This window comes from Tenrec ecaudatus, chromosome 10, assembly GCF_050624435.1.
Source record: "Tenrec ecaudatus isolate mTenEca1 chromosome 10, mTenEca1.hap1, whole genome shotgun sequence".
Classification (NCBI taxonomy): domain Eukaryota; kingdom Metazoa; phylum Chordata; class Mammalia; order Afrosoricida; family Tenrecidae; genus Tenrec; species Tenrec ecaudatus.
In genome coordinates this window covers 89,248,933-89,268,992 of record NC_134539.1, presented here as the reverse complement: position 1 = coordinate 89,268,992, position 20,060 = coordinate 89,248,933, and the positions used below count along the sequence as shown (strand labels likewise).

The 20,060-nt window shown below is 50.8% G+C and overlaps 1 protein-coding gene across 1 annotated transcript; it reads right to left on the bottom strand.

Moving 5' to 3' along the window:
• Positions 1 to 12,685: 12,685 nt before the first annotated feature.
• On the bottom strand, positions 12,686 to 19,369 carry SFTPD (surfactant protein D). Its single transcript, XM_075559574.1, has 7 exons — positions 19,171 to 19,369; positions 17,717 to 17,833; positions 17,349 to 17,465; positions 16,912 to 17,028; positions 16,339 to 16,455; positions 15,283 to 15,366; positions 12,686 to 13,071 (listed from the first exon to the last, which is right to left on the bottom strand). The coding sequence occupies exons 1-7, from the start codon at positions 19,367 to 19,369 to the stop codon at positions 12,686 to 12,688; spliced, it is 1,137 nt and encodes a 378-aa protein (XP_075415689.1).
• Between the last annotated feature and the right edge of the window lie 691 nt (positions 19,370 to 20,060).

Here is a 20,060-nt window from a genome sequence, read left to right as displayed (position 1 = left end):
CTTGTAAAGGTGTACAGCTTCAGAAACGGCCCCACCCTCCAAAAAGAACACAACAAAACTCATATGGGGTCAGTGCTGACTCATAGCAACCCCCTGTGGATTTCCGAGACTGTAACTGTTTACGGGAGTAGAAAGTCCAGTCTTTCTTCCACACAGCTGCTGGTGGTTTTGAACTGCCAACTATGTTGATCACAGACAGCTGGTGCCTAACTACATCACCGGGACTCCTCACTCAGAAACCCAAAGAGTCAGTTAGTTCTACTGTGTCCTGTGGGTCATTTCAGAATTGACTCAGTGAGTTTGCTTTTTGGGGCTTATATTTGTATTCATTTCATTCTGTATTAGAACTTAAACTCTGAGCATTTTGTGGAAGGCAAATCAAGTTTCCAGTGGGTGCCCTGAACCCACATGTCATACAATTCAATAGTTCAATCATGAAGAAGAGTTGTACAATCATGACCACAGTCAAGTTTGAAATATTTTCTTCTTTCTTGGACACATTATTATCTCCCCATTCCTCTTCTCCTCCACCTTCCCTGCCATCCATTTTTAATCTCGACATAAATTCACCCTCCACTGAGTTCTTTCTGACCATGAACCAGCAGTGGAAAAAGCTTTGCCCTCAGGCAGACTGTTTGAGAGTGGAGTGCTACCAAGGTCCTAGCCAGTCCAGGAAGACAGTCCTGCCATCAATGATTTGTCTGGACATGCCCTTAATGGAAATTGAGATACTGAGATGTTGAGGCTGCATGGTCAAGAATCATATCCCAACTGAGGTGGTTGGAAGACCCCAGAACCAGTCCTGTATGCTTTTGTAATCTGCAGTGCTACATGAATCCCAAAGTAGTCCTGCCTGGGACAGTGATAAATTGGTTTGCCACCAGGAATGAGGTTGTGACAATTTCCTGTGCTTTCCATGTTTTGTATACTTACCACATACCCCAGAATCCTCTGGGGACATCGTTATGGACATTAATTTGATCCTGACTCCTGACAACCCCATCCACGGCGAAAGGAAATGTTGTTCATTCCCATGCTCATTTAAGGATTAGATCATTGTGAGCCATGAGATTTCATCCATTGGTTGATTTTTGGAAGTAGATCACCCAGCCCTTACTCCTAGTCCATCTTAGTCTGGAAGTCTGCTTTATCATCGCCATAGAACACAAACTTCCGCTAACATGCATAGCTGTACATGAGGAGTATTGACAGTGACTAAAACCTAGATCTTGTATGTAGAAGGCAAGAATTCTCACTCATGGTTTACACAGACTATTGGTATGATGAAACTCTCTCAGCTCCAAATTCCCAATTTTCTGAGAAGACTGGCCATTTGCTGTCCAGATTGAATGTCCTTTGTCTTCTAAAACTTCCAGCTGTTCCAGTTTAGCTCATGGCATCAGGAAACAGGGTTCTCAGAGGGATCTTCTTTACCATGGCACCCCTCTTAATGTCTGGCAGTTCCCTGTAACAGGAATTTTAGAGGATTGCTCAGCAGGGTATGTACGGGAACTTGAGTATGTGGGGCCAATGACCTTTGGACGAGCTAAAACGCCAATCACAAGACAGAGTTAAAGGGAAGTGGTAAGTCCCTGCCCTAGTCTAGGAGAAAAGCAAACCTCTCAAGTTGTTTATTGAGACTAAATGTTTCAAAGAGTGAGTGTGCATTTAGGGGAGGGCAGGAACCAAAGGTCACAACAAGAACTTGAAAAACTCCACTTAACTATACTCTGGTGATAAGAACTGGACATTCCTGGAGACCTAGCAGGAGGCACCGTGAGCAGGTCTTATATTGGCCCCATTCAGAGTCTTGTATCTTTCCTCACCCTTGGGTCCTCCCTGTGTGTCAGCCTTGGATTCATAATTTCACATAGACATAGATATATAATAGGCCAAGAATGATAACAGGAAAATCACCATTTAATAATAGAATGGCAAGTTAATATTAGAAACCTTGAATATTGAGACAATATTGTATTGAAACCTGCATAACAGACAGCTCTACAGAGTTAGAAGGAAATGTTTCCCAGGCAGAGGGAGCAATGATATAAACAATTCACATGCAGCTTTGAGGTGAAACTATGAGTACTTTTCCCTCTTTCCCGAGGCTTATGACATGCGCCAGAGGCAGTAGCTAATGCATTTTCACGCTTGTTAAAATGGACAAGAAGGGGAAGGATGAGGTAAATCATCTTGTTTCCTGAGATTCTGGAGGACCAGGGTTGTGGAGTTGTACAAGGAGTCTTAGAAAGAGGTAGTGGAGGCGTTTAGGGCTTTAAAGTGGAGAACAGCAGCACCGCACTGGTGGACCCACAAGCAGACCCGGGAACTGAGCAGCTCATAGAAGTTCTACAACAATTGTTTAGTGACGAGGCTAGGGGCCAGGCTCGCACCGTCCCTGGTCATGAGACCTGATATTCCTGATGTGCCTGCCCCTTACCAGGGCTTGACCGTCACTTCTCTGTCACTGTCCCCGTGCCTTGCAGGAGCCGCAGAAAGTCATTACTAGAGTCCAAGTAGGGACTTTGGTGAGATGTTAGGCCCCTCAACATCTCTGTTGGTCACTTCGAAAGAAACTGAAGGGTTTTCTTTTGAGGCAAAAGAAAATATGCATTTTCAGCAGTATGTTCAGGCCCTGGCTTTGGCCTCAACACCATTAACAAAAAGAAAAGAGGAGCAGAAAGTAGGAAAAGCAAGAGTGGGGTGTGTGTTCCAGAAAGTCTCCTTTGAACTGGTCACCACTCCCTGAGTCATGGAGGCAGGGAAGCATTCAAGAAGCAGCCGACCAGGGGAGGTGAGAGTAGATTCAGTAGTTACGCCGCCAAGCCAGGGATCTTCAGCCAAATGGAGCAATGAAAGGGGACAATGGGGGCGAGATGGCAAGGCTCCCACACTTGAACCAAAGCTGACTAGGGGCTGACAAAATAAGGAGTCACTGCGCTTGGGGCATCACACCTGTGCATCACACTAAGAATTCTTCCTGGGGAACAAGCGTGAACTGGCACAAGCTAAGCCAAGAAAATTTGGGGACTCTAGTTCTATTTTTTTAGGGTGTTTTTAAAAAAAAATCACAATCCATACATATATCCATTGTGTCAATTATATTTGTACATATGTTGCTATCATCATTTTCAAAACATTTTCTTTATACTTGAGCCCTTGATTATATCAATTAATTTTCTCCCTCCCTCATGAACCCTTGATAATTTATTTTTTTAATTTTCCATGTCTTACACGGACCACTGTCTCCCTTCACCCGCTTTTCTGTTGTCCGTCCCCCTGGGAGGGGATTGATTATAGGTTGATCACTGTCATTGGTTTCCCCTTTGTCCCCTCACCTTCCCCTTCCCCTCCTGGTATCACTACTCTCATTATTGGTCCTGAAGAGTTTATCTGTCCTGAATTCCCTGTGTTGAGAGCTCTTATCTGTACCGGTGTACATGCTCTGGTCTGATCTAGCCGGATTTGTAAGGTAGAATTGGGGTCATGATAGGGAAGTAAGAATTAAAGAGCCACAGGAAAGTTGTATGTTTCATCGGTACTATACTGAACCCTGACTGGCTCGTCTCTTCCTTGTGACCCTTCTGTAAGGGGATGTCCAATTGTCTACAGCAGGGCTTTGGGTCTCCCCTTTTCACTCCCCCTCATTCACATTGATAAGGTTTTTTGTTCTGGATCTTTGATGCCTGATACCTGATTCTATCGACACCTCATGATCATACAGGCTGTTGTGCTTCTTCCATGTGGAATTTATTGCTTCTCAGCTAGATGGCCGCTTGCTTGTCTTCAAGCCTTTAAGACCTCAGATGTTATATCTTTTGATAGCCGGGCACCATCAGCTTTCTTCACCAGCTTTGCTTATGCACCCATTTTGTCTTCAGTGGTTGTGTCGGGAAGGTGAGCAGCATGGAGTGCTGGGTTATTAGAACAAAGTGCTCTTGTGTCAAGGGAGTACTTGAGTAGAGGCCAAATGTCCATCTGCTACCTTAATATTTAAGATATCTATTTCCCTTTCATTATATCTAAATATATTTACATATATACATGCTTGTATTTAGACCTCTATACATGTCCTTTGCCTCCTAGTTCTTTTCTCTATTTCCTTTTACTTTCCTTTTGTCCCACTATCATGTTTGACCTTCATTTGGGTTTCAGCAATTCCTCTCATTTACATTGCCCTTGATCAAGCCCCACCAGGCATCCTATGAGCTCCTTGCCATCAATTTTAGATCACCTGTTGTTCCCTTGTCCCCCAGTTTGTTGACACTTCTCTTCCTTTGCCCTGACTCCCACTCTCCTGTCCACCCTCCCCCTCTAGACCTGCCGGTCCTGTTGTACATACATTCCTAGAGTGAGGTCCAGATACTATGGCAGGGGCCAGACTCAACCCAGGGATACATATGGCAGCTAACTAAAAAGATGAGAAAAGAAAGAAAGAAGAAGGAAAAACAGACATGGGTAGTGGGGGGAACAAGGCACTAAACCACCCAAGGGGAAGGTATTATTTATATCTCCACAGGAAAGGTAGAGAGGGACCAGACTTCAACCCTCTATGCCAAGATGTGAATGCAACATACCGGCATGAAGCAGGGAACCAGTTGAGAGGTCTGTAGGGCTGGCCCCAATCCCAACTACGTGGGCACCCACCCCCCTCAAGAAAAATGCACTTCAGAAGACAGTCCTGAAGCTACAGCTCAGGGAGTGTGATGCGTCTGATCAGTGCCCATAGGAGCAAACGAAGAGGGAAGGAGAGAGAGAGGAACACATCCCTGCCCACCAAGGCCAGAAGTCAATATTCCTGTTCAGAAGAGCCTCATTCTACATGGTACCAAGAGGCTGTCATTCAAACAGTACAAGAGGGTGCTTGTGATATCTAGGTTTTGTGTCAACTCGGTTGGGCAAAGATTCTCGGTGGTTTGGCAGTTAAGACCTCATCATCAACCTCCTATGATGTGACCTAACACAATGTGATCACCTCTATAGTGGGATCTGCTATGGGCAATCCTTCTGTTGTAAGTGTGGGGTGGGGTTCACAGCTCTGCGTAATTGAAAGGCCATCTGAACCAACTCAGTGACACCTGAAAATAGCAACAGCCAGGGCCGTTGTCAGCTGCTCTCGAGCTGGTTCTGACTCATAGCAACTGTGCTTACAACAGAACAATATCACTGCCTGGTCCTGCACCGCCCTCAAAATTCGTCATATTGGAGCCCATTGTTGCAGCCAAGGTGTCAATCCATGTTGTTGAGGGTCTCCTTCATTTCTGAGGCTCTTTCACTTTTCCAAGCATGACATCCTTTCCCAGGGACTGCTCTCTCTTAACAAAATGTGAAAAGTACCTGAGGCTAAGTCTCACCATCCTTACTTCTAAGGCACATTCCTGCTGTTCTTCTTCCAGGATAGATCGGTTTGTTCTTCTGACAGGCCATTGTATTTTCAGTATTCTTCACCAGAACTCAGATGCATCCATTCTTCTTCAGTCTCCTTTATTCAAGGTCCAACTTTCACATGTATATGAAGCAATTGAAAACATCATGGCACCTTCGTCCTCAAAGTAATGTCTTTGGTCTTCAACGCTTTAAAGAAGCTTTATGTAGTGGGTTTACCCAATGCAGTGTGTCATTAGACTCTTGATTGCTGCTTCCCTGAGCATTGATTGTGGATCTAAGCAAAATGAAACCCTTGACAGCTTCCATCTTTTCTTCATTTATCATGATGTTGTCTATTAGTGCGTTACATTGAGAACCCATATTGACAGCTGCGATCCTTGATCTTCGTCAGCAAGAGCTGCAGGTCTTCCTCACTGTCAGCAACCAGGGTGAGGAGAGAGGAAGAATGGGGAGTCTTTGCTTAGCAAGTATTGAGTTGATGATGATGACAGTGGGGTAATTTTAGGGGGATCTATGGATCACAGTAGTCCAGTCCAGAAATACATGGAATATGGTGCGGGACTGGACAGCACTGAGGGATCGCATTGAGTTGGGGCCATGTTGACCGTAGCTAACAACATGCCATTCCAAAGATGAAATGGGAAATATTTCACGAATGAGTCAAGAGCTGGCATGATACTTTGTTACAGGTGATTCTCCTTGTTATATTACTTTGTATCTGAGCTACGAATAGAGTTTCTCATGCTTTGTAAGAGTTGTTGGGCAGGGATTGTTCTTCCCCGGTCCAGCACCTAACAATCTTTTCAGAACTCTCTAACTGGACCCCTTGGTTACTCATCTGTCCCTCAGCCTAGAATGGAGACTGAGGCCACACCTCCACACATCCCAATTCCTGACACCAAACAAGGAGGCCCCATCCACATTATTTCAGCTCAGAGAAATTTCACTTGAGAGTCCAAAGATGGGAATTATAGTTCAGCCATACCTCTCACGACCTAGAATAAGATGGAAACAGTCGCTTTATCTTTCCCTGTCTCTCATTCAAGGATTGTGAGAGAAGGCAGTTTCCTTTATTCAAACCCGTACAAAAACGGATATTCTTGCATAGGGAACCTGGATCTCAGAGCTCTTGGAACGTTAGAAAGGACTCTAACAACCTCCTGGGTTCTTTGTTCGGATACAATGGTCAAAAGGAAAGTGCCCGTCTTTTCTGCCATGTCATGCCCATGCTGTGCTTATCCTGGCTTTGGGGCCAGAAATCGGAAGACATCTCTGACCTAGTCTTCCCTGGCGGCCTCTTGCACAGAGAAAGAACCTGACGGTTAGGTCTCAGAGCATTCTGAAAAGAGAGGCCATGTTCAAACATGTGTGAAGCTGGGACACTGACTCTGAGGCTATGACAGGAAAAGAACAAGGCCTCGACTCTGGGCGCTTCATCAAGGCGATGGAGTGAGCAGAGAGCTCAGGATTTAGAAGCACGTGACTACAGTTTGAGGCCACCTCCATAACACGCCCGCCCAGTGGTGATGGAGAAGACGTTGTGACTACCAGGGTCTCAGTTTTCCTGTGTGTAAGTTGGTCTCTAAAGCCTCTCCCTTCTGTCACTGGTGATTTCGTTGTCACCAGACATGCAGAGGCCACTTCAGGAGCCAGGCTGCCGAATCTGAGAGCGTGATTTTCTGTGAAATTCCTGTTGATGCTGGCTAAACTAATTGTGATCTGAACACTTACTAGTTATTCCCGAATTCTGTAGAAAGTCACTCGAGTTAAGTTATACTGGCCAATACTGCTTGCCCTTTGAATGAGAATTGGGTTGAAATTATATGTATAAATCAATATTTCCTGCAAAGTGCAGGCACAGCCAGGGTGATCTCCACCTATTTCCTGCACCAGGATGATAGCGACTACCAACACCCAGGACACATAGGGCAGGGTTCTAGCTCATGTTCTGGATCCTGGAATTGGAGTCTTGTCTGTGCAGGACACTTTGCTTTTGCAATCACAGCTCTGCCGCCCCGTGCTCTGAGTCTTGCCCAGGCCCGTGAATGGGGGCTGGGGTACCACCAGAAGGACCTTTGGTCACATTTCTCAAACCTCTTTCATGCCAATACCAGTGTGCCTGCTTCTTCTGTCGCTGTCAGAGATCTGAACAACACCAGGGATCCTCAGAACAGTTGGGGCCCACAGTCCCCGAAGTGCCTCTGTGAATGTGTATTTTGACTGAGCCTCAGAATCAGAAGGTTGTTTGCTTGTTTTTGTATAGCTGATCTGTGTTTGGGAGCCTGCCAGGAATTAGGATTTTTTTTTTAAAAATTTAAGTCACCAGGAAGGGATCTCTTGTCATAATGGGGATGTCACAATGTAGAATTTTATTTACTTACTTAACTTTCTATTGTGAATTGGATGGAGGTGTACAAAACCAGATTAGTTTTCTATTCAATGATTCGTATACGTTTTGTTTTACCTTACTGGTTGCAAGCTCCACAATATAACAGCGTTTATTCCACTTCATCCCTGTGTTTCCTGTTCTATTTCTTCACCTTTCCTAACTTTTCCAGATGTTTTCCTTGTGTAAATGCTGCACTTTTCATCGGAATGGGTTGGTTATTCTAAGGTATGTGTACATCTCCAGTTTCCTTTCTGAAAATTGAGCCATAAGATGAGTTCATTTCCAGACCTGAAGGGGGACTTAAGGGTTTCATCAGTCTGTACAACCAGTAAACGTAGTCCCTTTCCCCCCCAATGATTCTGAGTTTGGTTCCACATTTACCGCCCACTCTATCCAGGGCCTTCTAATGCCCCGTAGTCAGTAGTGATAGCTGGGCACCATCTAGGTCTTCTAGTCTCAGGGTCATGGAGACGGAGAGTCGGGTGGCCTGTTAATCCTTTAGGCTAGTTGTTTCCGTGTGTCTTTGATTTTTCTGACTCTTCTTGGCTCCAGATGGGGAAGGAGCACTCGCTGCACCTTAGATGGCTGTTCAGGAGCCTTGAAGGCTCCAGTGGCTGCTCACTGAAGTAAGAGGTAGACCATGGTTTCTGTGGGCTATAGTGCGCCACTTGACCGTGATGTCTCCTGAACTTCCAGGCCCAAGGACCCAAGGAAGAGAGTTAAAGCAGAGTGATTGCTGGGTTGCTGGGAAGAGGAGAGAGAGGGATTCTGCAGTGGGGGTGGGGGGTGGGAGTGAGGGTGGGGTAAGTGAGGCACTCTCAGGCCTGGCAGCTAATGTCGACTCCCTGTGTGAGCAGAGCTTGCTCAGGTAAAGAGAGGTGCCATGCTCAGAGGAGGTGGGGGATAAGGATCCATTTAGTAGCTACGTGAAGCCTCTGACCAGGCATACCATGGCCACCAGGGTACATGTGTCCCTCGTGGGTTTCTGTGGAGTGGTCATCCCAACAGCACAGGACCAGTAATATTACCAGTGATACGGTAATATAGCAAAATCCCAGATTCTTAGCCCTCTCTGGACCCCCTGAACCCCAACTCCATACATCTGTTCTTTCAACAAGGTTCCCAAGTGTCTGCGGGTGACGGGATTGGGACCACTGTCACAGGAGCACAGTAACTATCGTCCTGCCACTCTCTCACCATCACCCGGAGCCTGTGGATCCAGGAAGCTATGGCTTCTCCACTCCTTGGTGGAGTTCTGCTTACCTCACAGCGCTAGACCCTAAGTAATACCCTCTGCCTGCACACACCACTGAAAACCAGCAGCTCGGGAGAGACAACCTGGCTTAAAGCCCTGGCCCTACCACTTGGAGCTGTGTGGCCCTGGGCAGGCCACTTGCCCTTTCTATGCCTCAGTTCTTTTTGTGGGACACTGTGCATCACCTTCGGGGATACCTCTCAGGCCTATTGTGAGCAAGAATTCCATGGAAGGCTCTGTGCTAAAAGCCCAACGAACAACAAATCGAGCTCAACGGTCACTGAGCTGATTCTGACTCATGGAGACCTTACGTGACAGAGTAGACCTTCCCCTGTGAGTTTCTAAGGCTTGAATATTTACAGGAGCAGAAAGCCTCATCTTTATTGTGTGCAGTGGCTGGTGGTTTCTAACTGTTGAATGGGTAGTGAATATAGCCCCACTCGTAACCCCATGCCTCCCAGGATCTATTGTTGTTAGGCGCCATTGAGTCCATTCTGGTTCACAGCCAAGCAAAGCGCTGCCCAGTGCCGCGCCATCCTCAGTGTAACATTCCTCCACTCTGCTGTTATCACTGTGCTATGACAGGATTGTATCCTCTCCCTCTGCAGGCCCAGCACTTAGCAGAGCACCGGGAACCACGCAGAGACGCAGGGCTGATGAGTGAAGGGACCTCAGCCCTCTCCCCAGGTGTGTCCTCCAATACCATTCTCTGAATTCGGGCTCAGGCCCAAGCTGGACCTAACTCAGTCTGGAATTAGTTCAAAAGTCAGAGTCCCTGACTGCAGCACATCCTCCTTTGTTGGCAGCCCCTGTGGATGATGGTATTGGGTTTCCCTGGCCCGACAGCGGTGACAGAAGCTGTCTCCGGGAGGTGCCTTCTGCTGGCTGTCCTCTTTGACTGGCCAGCAAATCCAGAGGGGGACCAGGAGAGCCTTGGGGTCCCATGAATTTCTTGTCTATGTCCCACAAACAGTTAGAGGTTCCTGCTGGTCTCCTTGGCACACTGGCCCTCGGAGCCACAACCACTGGAATGCTTTCCCTAAACAACCCATCCTCTGAGCGGACTCAGGTACACACTCCCACCAGGACAAACTCCAGTACACCCCCCCCACGCCCCCCTGGTACGTGAGACCCAGTTCTCCTTGCTGTCATTAGAACAAGCCCTTCTCATGATGACAGAATTTCTTGCTTCCTGCCTTTGTGTCCTTCTCCTTCCCACACTGAGCCGGCTTAGATCAGGGGTGCAGGGCAACTTCAGAACCCACTCTAGGGCACAGCGCCTCTGCTTCCCCGCCCCCCCCCCCCCACTGGGCTTGTCGGGGCTAGATTTCTCCCTGGGTCCCTCTGTGGACTTCCTGGTTATCTCTCTGGAGCAAGTTAGAACCAGGCTCTGGCCACCCCCACCCCCCACCCTCAGAATCTGTAGAGAAATTTTGGACTTTTCTCTGAATCTGGTTATTTTCGAGACTGCCACTGAGTCTTCTTTATCCAGTAATGGATGACTGGGCATTCGCTCAAAAGTACAGCGGGCTTCAGGTTGGGGTCGGAGAAAACGTTGACGATTTCCCCCAGGTGTGCACAGGGAGGTGTTGGGATTCCCTGCCCATCTCCAAAGGAGACCGCGTGCCTCTGGCTACACACACTATCCTTGTTTATTATTCTTGGGACTCTGAAAGCCCCACCGATGGAAGCACTGGAACTCTTACAGAAGTTTCAGTGGGTTCCTTGGCTCAGCTTATTGATGAAGCTCAGGGAGACTCCTGTATTGGGTTTTTCTTAGGTTCTACACAGCAGTGCCCACTTAAGGCAAGAAAGGCAGGTGCTTACTCTGTAACCTAACTGCATGGGGGCCTTCTAAGCCCTCTCCACAGGGTGCCTCAGTCCCTATGTAGAAGAGCGTGGTTTGCTCATCATTGTGTAACTAATCTATATTTCAGAAGCTACCAGGAACTGGGGATTACTTCAGTAACTGGCGAACGCTCTTGGCAGATGGCCAGGGCCACGTGTTATGGGGAAGGGGAGGTTTGGCTCCCAGAGTGTCTGGAAGGGGAGGGAGGCTGGGCATTTCCTTGCAGGAAGGTCAGAAAGGGCAGCCTCCTGGAGCCCAGGGACCATGGGAAGAGTGGTCACTTTCCTGTTTGCAGGAAGGGGATTTGTCTATTACTCCTTGCACTGGGTCTGTGGTTCGATCCAGGCCGATGCAGGGGGTGATTTCAGTTCCTCTCATCATCTTTGCAACAGAATACCCACGGCACCCACTCGGTCTACCTGCAGTTTACAGACTAAAAGGTCAGAGGGACCTTGATCATGACCCCGTTTGACCCTGTGACTCAGTCCTCCCCCTTCTTCGCATCTGGGCATTCGTATCTGTAACATGAGGAAGCAGCTCAGGCTAAGTCAGAAGCAGAGGGGAGAAAGAACATTCCTGAAGCTTCCAGATAAGAGAAGGCGTATGGGGTGAATTTGAGCGCTAGCTCGGGGCCACCTGCTCCAAGGATCCCAGGATTTCCGATTGTGCCGTTGGTGCTCCCTCCCATGTGTCCACAGATTGTCCTCTGACTCCAAGTAGAACGCAAGGCCAGCCAGTGGCAGGAGCAGGGGAGGTCCCTTGGGTGCAGGGCACTTCCCTCCCATCCCCACAAAATCACCCGGTGATGCTGGGTTGCCTGATGCGCTCAGCCTTGAAGCAAGCAGCCCGGAAGCTCCCAGCCCTGGGGCTCCAGCGGGCACTAGCTAGTGGAGCTGAGTCAGGGAGGAGGCCTGCACAAAGGTATACTTGGGGAAGTCACCTGCCAGGGGAAGCCCCAAACAGGATGCGCTCACCCTGGGAGCATGAGGAGCGAGGTGGAGAGCGAGCTGGGTCTCCAGTGCTCTCCAGGATACGCTGAAGGAGAGACCAGGAGCCAGCGAGGGGGGCTGATCAGGGCGGGCATCAAGATAAGAGTGTAAGTAGGCAGGAGTAGAATCCGAGAAGGCAAGAGGTGGCCTTGAAGAAGAAGGAAGTGATCAGTCAAGTGTAGCTAATAGTTCAGGGGAAGTGGGGCCGGAGGAAGACGCGTTGGATTGGGGGCCAGAGAACTTCTTGTAGGCCTGATCTCATCCCTTGTGAATGGGAACGCTGGCTGACCCCTCTCCCTCTTGACTGGTCTCCAGAGAGAGAGACAATGTGTGTGTGTGTATGTGTGTGTGTGTGTGTGTGTGTGTGTGTGTGTGTGTGTGTGTGTGTGTGTGTGTGTGTGTCGGGGCGGGTGAGTGGAGGGAGCAAAACCAGTGGTCATCCTAGAGACGGTTCAGATTTGTGTTGTTGTTAGATGCTGTCGAGATGGCATATATGTGGCAGAGTAGAACTGCTGCATGGGACTTTCATGGCTGCGACCTTTTGGAAGCAGACTGCCAGGCCTTGCTTCTGAGACACCCGCGAGTAGGTTGGAATCACCCATGATTTACTTAGTAGCTGAGTAGTTAATCATTTGAGCCGCCGAATCTGAGCGAAGCACTGCTGCCAGTCGCCCTGCTTTCTGGGGTTGCTGCGTGGCTCTGTGGGAAAGCCCTGGCAGGGAGGCCGTCACACATTTATTGGGATGGAGGCAGCACACACAGCTGGGCCCTAATTTCGGCCAGGCTCCTGCGCCAGGCACTGCCCTACCCTACCCCTAGGTAGCTAAGAACTCGCAGACCACCAGGCGCTGCTCGCCACAGTTCTTGTCGTTCCACTTGCCGTTGGCAAAGATCTCCACACAGTTCTCGGCTCCACCGTTGTTGTTGGGCTCCCCTGGGGCCCAGTTAGTGTAGCCCAGGGGCTCCCCGGTCAGGTAAGTGAACCTGCCCTCGGTCTTGCTGTCTGTCATGCCCAGGAAGGCGGCCTTGTTGTGCACCAGGAGCAGCTGCTGCACAGCCTCATTCTCCGCCGAAGAGCGTGGGGCGGCCACCTGCCCCCCGGCCTCTCTACACACCTTCTGCACCTCCGCAAAGGACTTCTCAAAGCCACCGGTCTTGAAGATCTTCTTGCCAACGCTCCGGCCACTGGGGAAGAGCTCCACTAGGAGAAGAAGGAGCAGGGTGAGCCTGTGCCAGGACCCTAGATTGTCGCACTGATTCAGAGTCTCCCAGGTCCATGGATGAGCCCCACAAGCTGGCCATGTGGCTCCCACCCGGTCAGAGGAAAACCCTGAACTCAGAGAGGCTAAGTAAGATGCTCAACGTCACACAGCCATCAACCGTGGGGTTAGGTCATTCGCATCTCAAAGCTTGGCACGCTCTCACGTTTACTCCAGGTTGCAGGCCTGAGTCAGTATTTCAATTACTACGTAAACGTGCAAAGACTAGGTAAGCCCAGATAAACGGCCCCGTGTAGCGCAGGCCAGTCTCTGAGTATACAGAACACACATGCAACCAGCGGGCTTTCGCCACTGCAGATCAGAGACACTATGTGCCTTGTGGTGGGGTGGAGGGGAGAGGAGAGGGGAGAGTTGGAGCTCCGAATTCTAGAATGGTCTGGATGTGGATGACACCATAGCCAGATGACATCACCCAGAAGTGCTGAGTGAGAACACAAGGACATCTGAAGTGTGTGTGTGTGTGTGTGTGTGCATATCAAGGAAGGGGTGGAGGCAGAGATGAAGAGAGCCCCGGCTGAGCATCAGGAGGCCGGAACTTCAGTGCCATCCTGGCAGGCCATCAATGTGGGCAAGGGGAAATGGCTTCCTCCGCTTTTCAAACTTCACATTCCTCATCTCTAACGTGGGGTCTTACTGCACAGTGGCCGGGGCGACATGTCCAGAGCTTGCTCTTGCACACACACACATACACATACACGCACGCACATGGAAACAAACACCCCTCTTAATCCTGTGGCTTCTGAGAGCTTGCATGGAAATCTTCCGCAAAGGCCACCCTGACCTCCTGAGGCTGGCCATGGTCCAGGCTCACGCCCACCGACTTCCTTTGCCTCCAAGCAGCTTCAGTAGGCAGCCCAGGGGCTCAGGATGGCGCTCAGAACAGCCCAGGACAAGGTCAGAGGCAGAGGATGCGTTACTCCTTGGTTTGTGAGCTGTGTCTGGTTAGTGTGCAGGGGAAGACAGGAATGTGCCCGTGCATCTATTGGAAGGCACATGGCATGCAGAAGCCTACCTGGAAGGGTGTACACACCTGCATGTGTGCGTGCTCACATGTGCACTTGGGTGTGCAGTGACTGTGCTTAAGTGTATACATGTGTGTGCATCCGTGTGGGTGTGTTGCATGTACATGTCTGTGTGAATGCATTCGTGGAAGCAGGGAAGGTGGCCGTGGACACTGCACGTTCTTCTCCATGAGGGTGGGTATTTAGGAGCCAACCTACAACCTGGATTCTGGGCTGCTTGGGTTTGGGCAGCAGCACCTCTGTGCTCTCCCACACCTGTTCCCCCAGAGGGAAGAAAGGCCTCCCCTTGTCTTGGTGCTGGAGGCCTCTCTCCCATAGGGACTGCTATAGCATGGGTAGCAGAGAAGATCGGCTGGACCAAACCAAACCGAACTCGACACCAATCCAGCTCGCGGGGCACATGGAGACTGACGTGGTGCCAGCAGCAGGCTCTGAGAACCTGTAGCACCTTCCGATTTGTTCTTTGGACCTACCTCCAGCTCCTGAAGCACGTGGTAGCCCTGCCTCCCATTCTAGACCCACACCCAGACCCAGGCTCAGCCTCAGGCCTGGCCAGTCGTGCCCTAAGCTTGGTGTCACCCAGTGCTGTGAGTCATGGTGCCGCCCCCAGACCTCCTGTGGGTGGAGCCAACTGGTGAACCTCCCCCAACTATGAGCAGAGGACCTTGGCCCCAGACCTCCGCCTATCCCAGCCCCTCATGCTGTGGCTCCCCACTCCTGGCCATTCCCCCAGGACTCTCCCACAACTCCTATTCTCTCCTATTGCCTCATACCAGTCCCCAATGGCAAGCACTAAGGCCCAGTTGTCAGACCTTCAACCGAGGCGGGGAGGGGAGGGATGACAAGTGATCACAGTAACACCAACCCTAGGGATGCCACTGTTTGGCGGCCCTGCCCCCTGGGGCATCAGCTCACCTACCTCAGTCACAGCAGCCACAGACCTTGGGGTCATTGTTCATGTCATCTTCTCCAACAGTGGCGGGGGCGGGGTGGTCCACACCTTTAGTGGCACCGCTGCCTAGCTGAAGATCTAGCCCCAGCCCAGGCCCAAACCAAGACTTAAGCCTGTCTGGGGCCTAGGCTGAGCCAGGCCCAGGTGCAGGAACTCACCTTTCTTGTACTGCAAGAAGTCAGCCTGAAGGGCCTGCATCTGTCCCTGCAAGGCAGCCACCTGCTGCCGCAAAGCAGTGACATCTGCAACAGAGGAAGGGCTCCAGTGAGCACATGGACCTTCCAGGGAAGCTGGGAGTGGCTCGAAGCCTGGGTTTTGGAGAGGGGGGCCTACTTGCAGGCATATATTAGTTGGGGGAGCTGGGGCTGACCCTGGCAAGTCTCCTAGGTCCCGGGATTTCCTGTGTGAAGGGACTTTTGGGTTGACCCTGAGCAGGTTCCTGAACCTTCTAGCCCCCAGCCATTGACTGGGTTGATGTCAACTAGGCGTGATTCTATAGGACAGAGTAGAATTGCCCCCCGGGGTTTCTGAGCCTGTTCCTTGTCATGGAAACAGGGAGCCTCATCGTTCTCCCACAGAGTGATGGACAGGCTCAAACCACCAACTTAGCAGTTAACAGCCCACCTCGTAACCCAACTACACCACCCGGACTCCTGACCCTGCCCTTTCTCGACACCAAATCAGAGGACTTGTTGACCCCAAAGTCTGTAGACAATGGTGTGATTTCATGCCCCTTTTGTTGAGCAAAGGACCCCGAATGGTGTGCCGGGTGAAACAGTGAGTGACTAACCACAGGAACCCCTGTGGTTCAAACTATAGGGTTGCCCTAAGTCAGGATTGAGATTGACTTGATGGCCATGGGTTTTTGTTGTTGTTGAAGTGATTTTTGTTTAATATGACTACATATCCCTCGCATACTCCCATGTACTGGGTTAGTGACTGCTCAAAGCAGTCCTGTGAGTTGGAAAGAAAGTTATAGTTTGCCTAATAGTCAGATGGAGAAACTGCCCGAGTTTGCCTTCCAACAGGTACTAAAAGCTAAAACCAGGGCCTCCTTCTCCTCCCTTCCAGTCTGTCAGCTTTGTGCTGCAGCCCACCCACTCCCTGGAGCCCACGGGACAGACAGCTGGGAGGGGAGGCTGCCTGCACTGGCAAGTGTGTGCCCGTCCACCTGTGCCCCGGGGGGATCCCAGAGCCAGGGACAGTTGCCTTACCTGGAAGTCCACTGTCTCCTTTGGCACCTCTCTCTCCAGGGACACCTCTGTCCCCCTTCAGTCCTGGGAGGCCTCTGGCACCTGGAGGTCCCTGTGGTCCCGCCATCCCAGCAGGCCCTGGAATGGAGGAGAAGCACTATGTATCCATTTCGCCGTTTACACCCTTTAGGTACACCAAATGTCCTGACTGCCCAGTCACACATCTTCCCTGTACCCAGACCCCAAACATGTACCCTCCCTGTACAGCAATACCATTGCTCAGCCATCGACCCCCCTTATACAGCCTGTCCCCGGGACCCACTAGTCACCCCCTGAGCACAGGTTTCCATCACTCGGTAATCCACCTCCCTGCACTGGCTGAACTCCCTGCCCTGCTCAGAACTGCACCCTCCCAGTGCCCAACCGCGCACCTGCTTTGGGTCTTGATTCTCCCACCTCTCCAACCATGTTGGTTCCAACTTTTTTACGTTAGTGCTTTAGTGGCGGTGGTTGGGGGGATGGCGGGGGGGCCGTGATCGCTCTGTGTGAGTACATAGAAACAGGACCCCAGCTCCAGCTTCTTCCTTCTCTTACCTGCTGCCCCTGGACTGCCAGGGGCTCCACGCTCACCAGCGGCGCCTCTCTCTCCTTTAGAGCCCGTGGGACCTCTAGTCCCTGCCAAGCCCTGCACACCCGGGGCACCCACTTCTCCTGAGGAAGGGAAAAAATAGGGATGGACATTGCTGAGAGTGTGTTCAGCATGTATCATTTCCTTAACAGCAGAGCTTTGAACCCACAGTCCAGGCTGAGAGAAAACCGGGAGATCGATGTCCTTGTTGCCCAAGATCTTCTGTGAAGCACAACCAGAGAATATCGTCATTCGAGCTCCGTGGAGACCATGAGCTGGCAGGAGCTCACAGCAAGCCCTTCCCCATGTTGACAGTCTATGTGCTTGGCATTCGGAGCATGCTGTAGGGCCCGGCAGGGTTTCCACCAACTGTCATCCCTTCTACCTCAGGCTCATCACCTACCTTTGGGTCCAGCCTCTCCTTTGGGACCTGTTTTGCCTTCGGGTCCTGTGTTCCCCTGCCTCCCGGAAGGCCCCTCTCTTCCACTTGGACCAGGTGCGCCTGGAGGGCCTGGAGGGCCTGGAGAAGAGGAGCAGTGAGCTCAGTGGCTGACTTCTCCTGGAAGCAGGAGTGTGTAATAAGACAGAGGTCAGACAGACAGCTTCATCCTAGAGTCCGACCCGACAGCAGACCTAGTCTGCCCGGAAATCAGCGAATGCTCCGGCGGTCTTCGTTTTTTCTGGGCTGGTCTCTGGAAGAACAAGTATGCCGTCTCCTGCCCAGCAGGTGCACCGCCTAGAGCCATCTTGATCCCCTACCCAGCTGCTCACCAGATGGTCCAGCGTCTCCCTTTGGTCCAGGTTCTCCAATGGAGCCATTGTCCCCTTTGGGCCCAATTAAGCCAGCTGGTCCAGGCATCCCAGTTCTCCCTATAGCTCCTGGCAAGCCTATAGCAGCAGGGGGAGAAAAGATATCGGTAAATATAAAGGCAGAAGGCGCCAGCTATCTCAAGAAGTCAGGCCGCCTGCACTCGTTCAGAGACTGCAGGGTTTTAGACAATTCCCTTCCACTGCCAGACACGCCGGTTCTGTGGAGATGCATGATTGGGTGTGAGTGTTCCTTACAGGTGAGAGAACACACTGACCTGGCTTCAAGCCAAGACCTGCCTCCCTGTGTGTGCAATGCTGCGCTCCTTCCCCTGCCCCCATTCGCCTTGCTCTCCCCTTCCCAGAACCAACATCGATATCAGAAATGGCATGTGATAAAGGTGCTAACTTGTTCTTTCAGTCGTCTGCCCATGTGCTCATTGTTTCACTGTGTGTGTGTGTGTGTGTTGTGTGTGTGTGTCTTCAGCTAAGAAACCACACACGGAGCGCCTACGTTGTGCTTATCAAAAATTCACTACCACTGAGTCCATTCCAACACACAGTGACGCTATAACACAGAGCAGAACTGAACGTGGGGGTCTCTGAGCCTGTTGAATTTTATGGGAGTAAAGAGCCTCGCCCCCACTTTATGAGAGAGCTGAAAAGATAAGTACCAAGTCGCGGTCTACAGCATATTTGTGGTAGAATCTTACGTCATGAGACAAAGGTAACCAATGAGGAAACTCCTGCACTGAATGGCGCTAGATCCTTGTATGCCAGCCATAGCTCGGCCTCAGCACACATGTGTGCACGTCCACATGTGCATCCACGCACACACACAGGCCGTCTTTTTTAAGACACTGTGTTCAGCTTTCTGCTATGGTCATCACTTGGATGAAGTCGGAGGATGGAGAAGTTACTAAAGTGAGAGCCAAAGCACAGGGCTGACTAAAGAACTGTGAGCCCCCTTCCCCTCCTTCCTTGCTGTATTAGGGAAATCCTACCCAATCAGGCCTGAGCAGGGGGCCTCATCGTGTGGAAGGGATGGTATTCAAATTCATGAACATCTGGCATGGTTGTTCAGAATATAAACACTTGCTGAATGCTGGAGATCATTTGTTTCAGGGGCCCCAGCTTCCTACTCTGCCCATTCTTGGGCTGGGAGGAATTTGGAGGATTCTAGGAAAAAGAAACAGGGCAGCTGGATGGTAGAGGAAGGCACTTGAGGCTCTGGGCAGCAATCATTGGACAGCTAGTCCAGAAGTGTTTTATGTGGACTCAGTGTTTGCATGAAGCACACACCCTGGAAAGGAGGAAGTCCATCTGCAATTTTGCCCCAGCAGAATATCCAGGGTTCTTTAGTTGGTTGCAATTCCAATGTCCATCCCTTCCCCCAAATGCCCAGAGTCCCAGCTCACCTGGATCCCCCTTCTCGCCCCGGGGCCCCTCTCTTCCATCCCGTCCGTCTCGACCAGGCAAGCCATTCTCCGTGGGACTACACACAACCAGGGTGCAGGCATTGGCTACTACTTTCTGGGAATAGGTCCTCACTTCTGCTCCCAGGAATTCCGAGAGCTGTGTAAGCAGGACCAGCGTAGAGATAGGCAGGAGCAGCATGGCCTGTGGAGATGAACAAGAAGATATTGAACATGTCACCCGACTGGAGCTTTGACATGGTCCCCAGCAGTCTCTACCTAGTCTCAAATGTCCTATGCCACCCCTTCTTGTACATTCTTTCCAGTAGGGCCATCAGACAGTAGCTAAGATGGGACATACTTCACTGAGATGGTCTATCACAAAACAAAGGACTCTCTTGCGCCTCTGTGTAGGGCCCATTCCCTCCCAGGACCTCTTTCTCCCTGTATGTTCCATGGAGGTGGCTGGTCTCGCTCTGAAACGACAAACCTGTTTCTTCTTACAAACTGCTGTGCATAGAGTAGAAGGTAAGCGCAGTGCTGGCCTGACAAGGAGCCAGGGGCCCAGTGGTTCGTGATGTCCGTCCCTCTCACAGGCTGGGAGATGCGCCCACTCCTGGGCTCACTGCTGTCTCCACAAGTAAATTCCCCAGGGGAACCCAGAAGAAGGTTTCAGAGCTACAAAGTGGATGTTCTAGGGGAAGGGGGGTGGGCGCAAAGCAGTCTGGTGGAAGGCAAGTTGGGGGAAGGATGACCGCTCTATGGGGCTTCCAGGTACCAGCTGAGAGGGTCTCGGAACCTATCTGTAAGTGAAGTGAGGGTTGGGGCCAGAACCTCGGCCATTTCTTATGTTGGGCACCTTTTGACTCCCGGAGCGAAACTCAAAAGTTAGA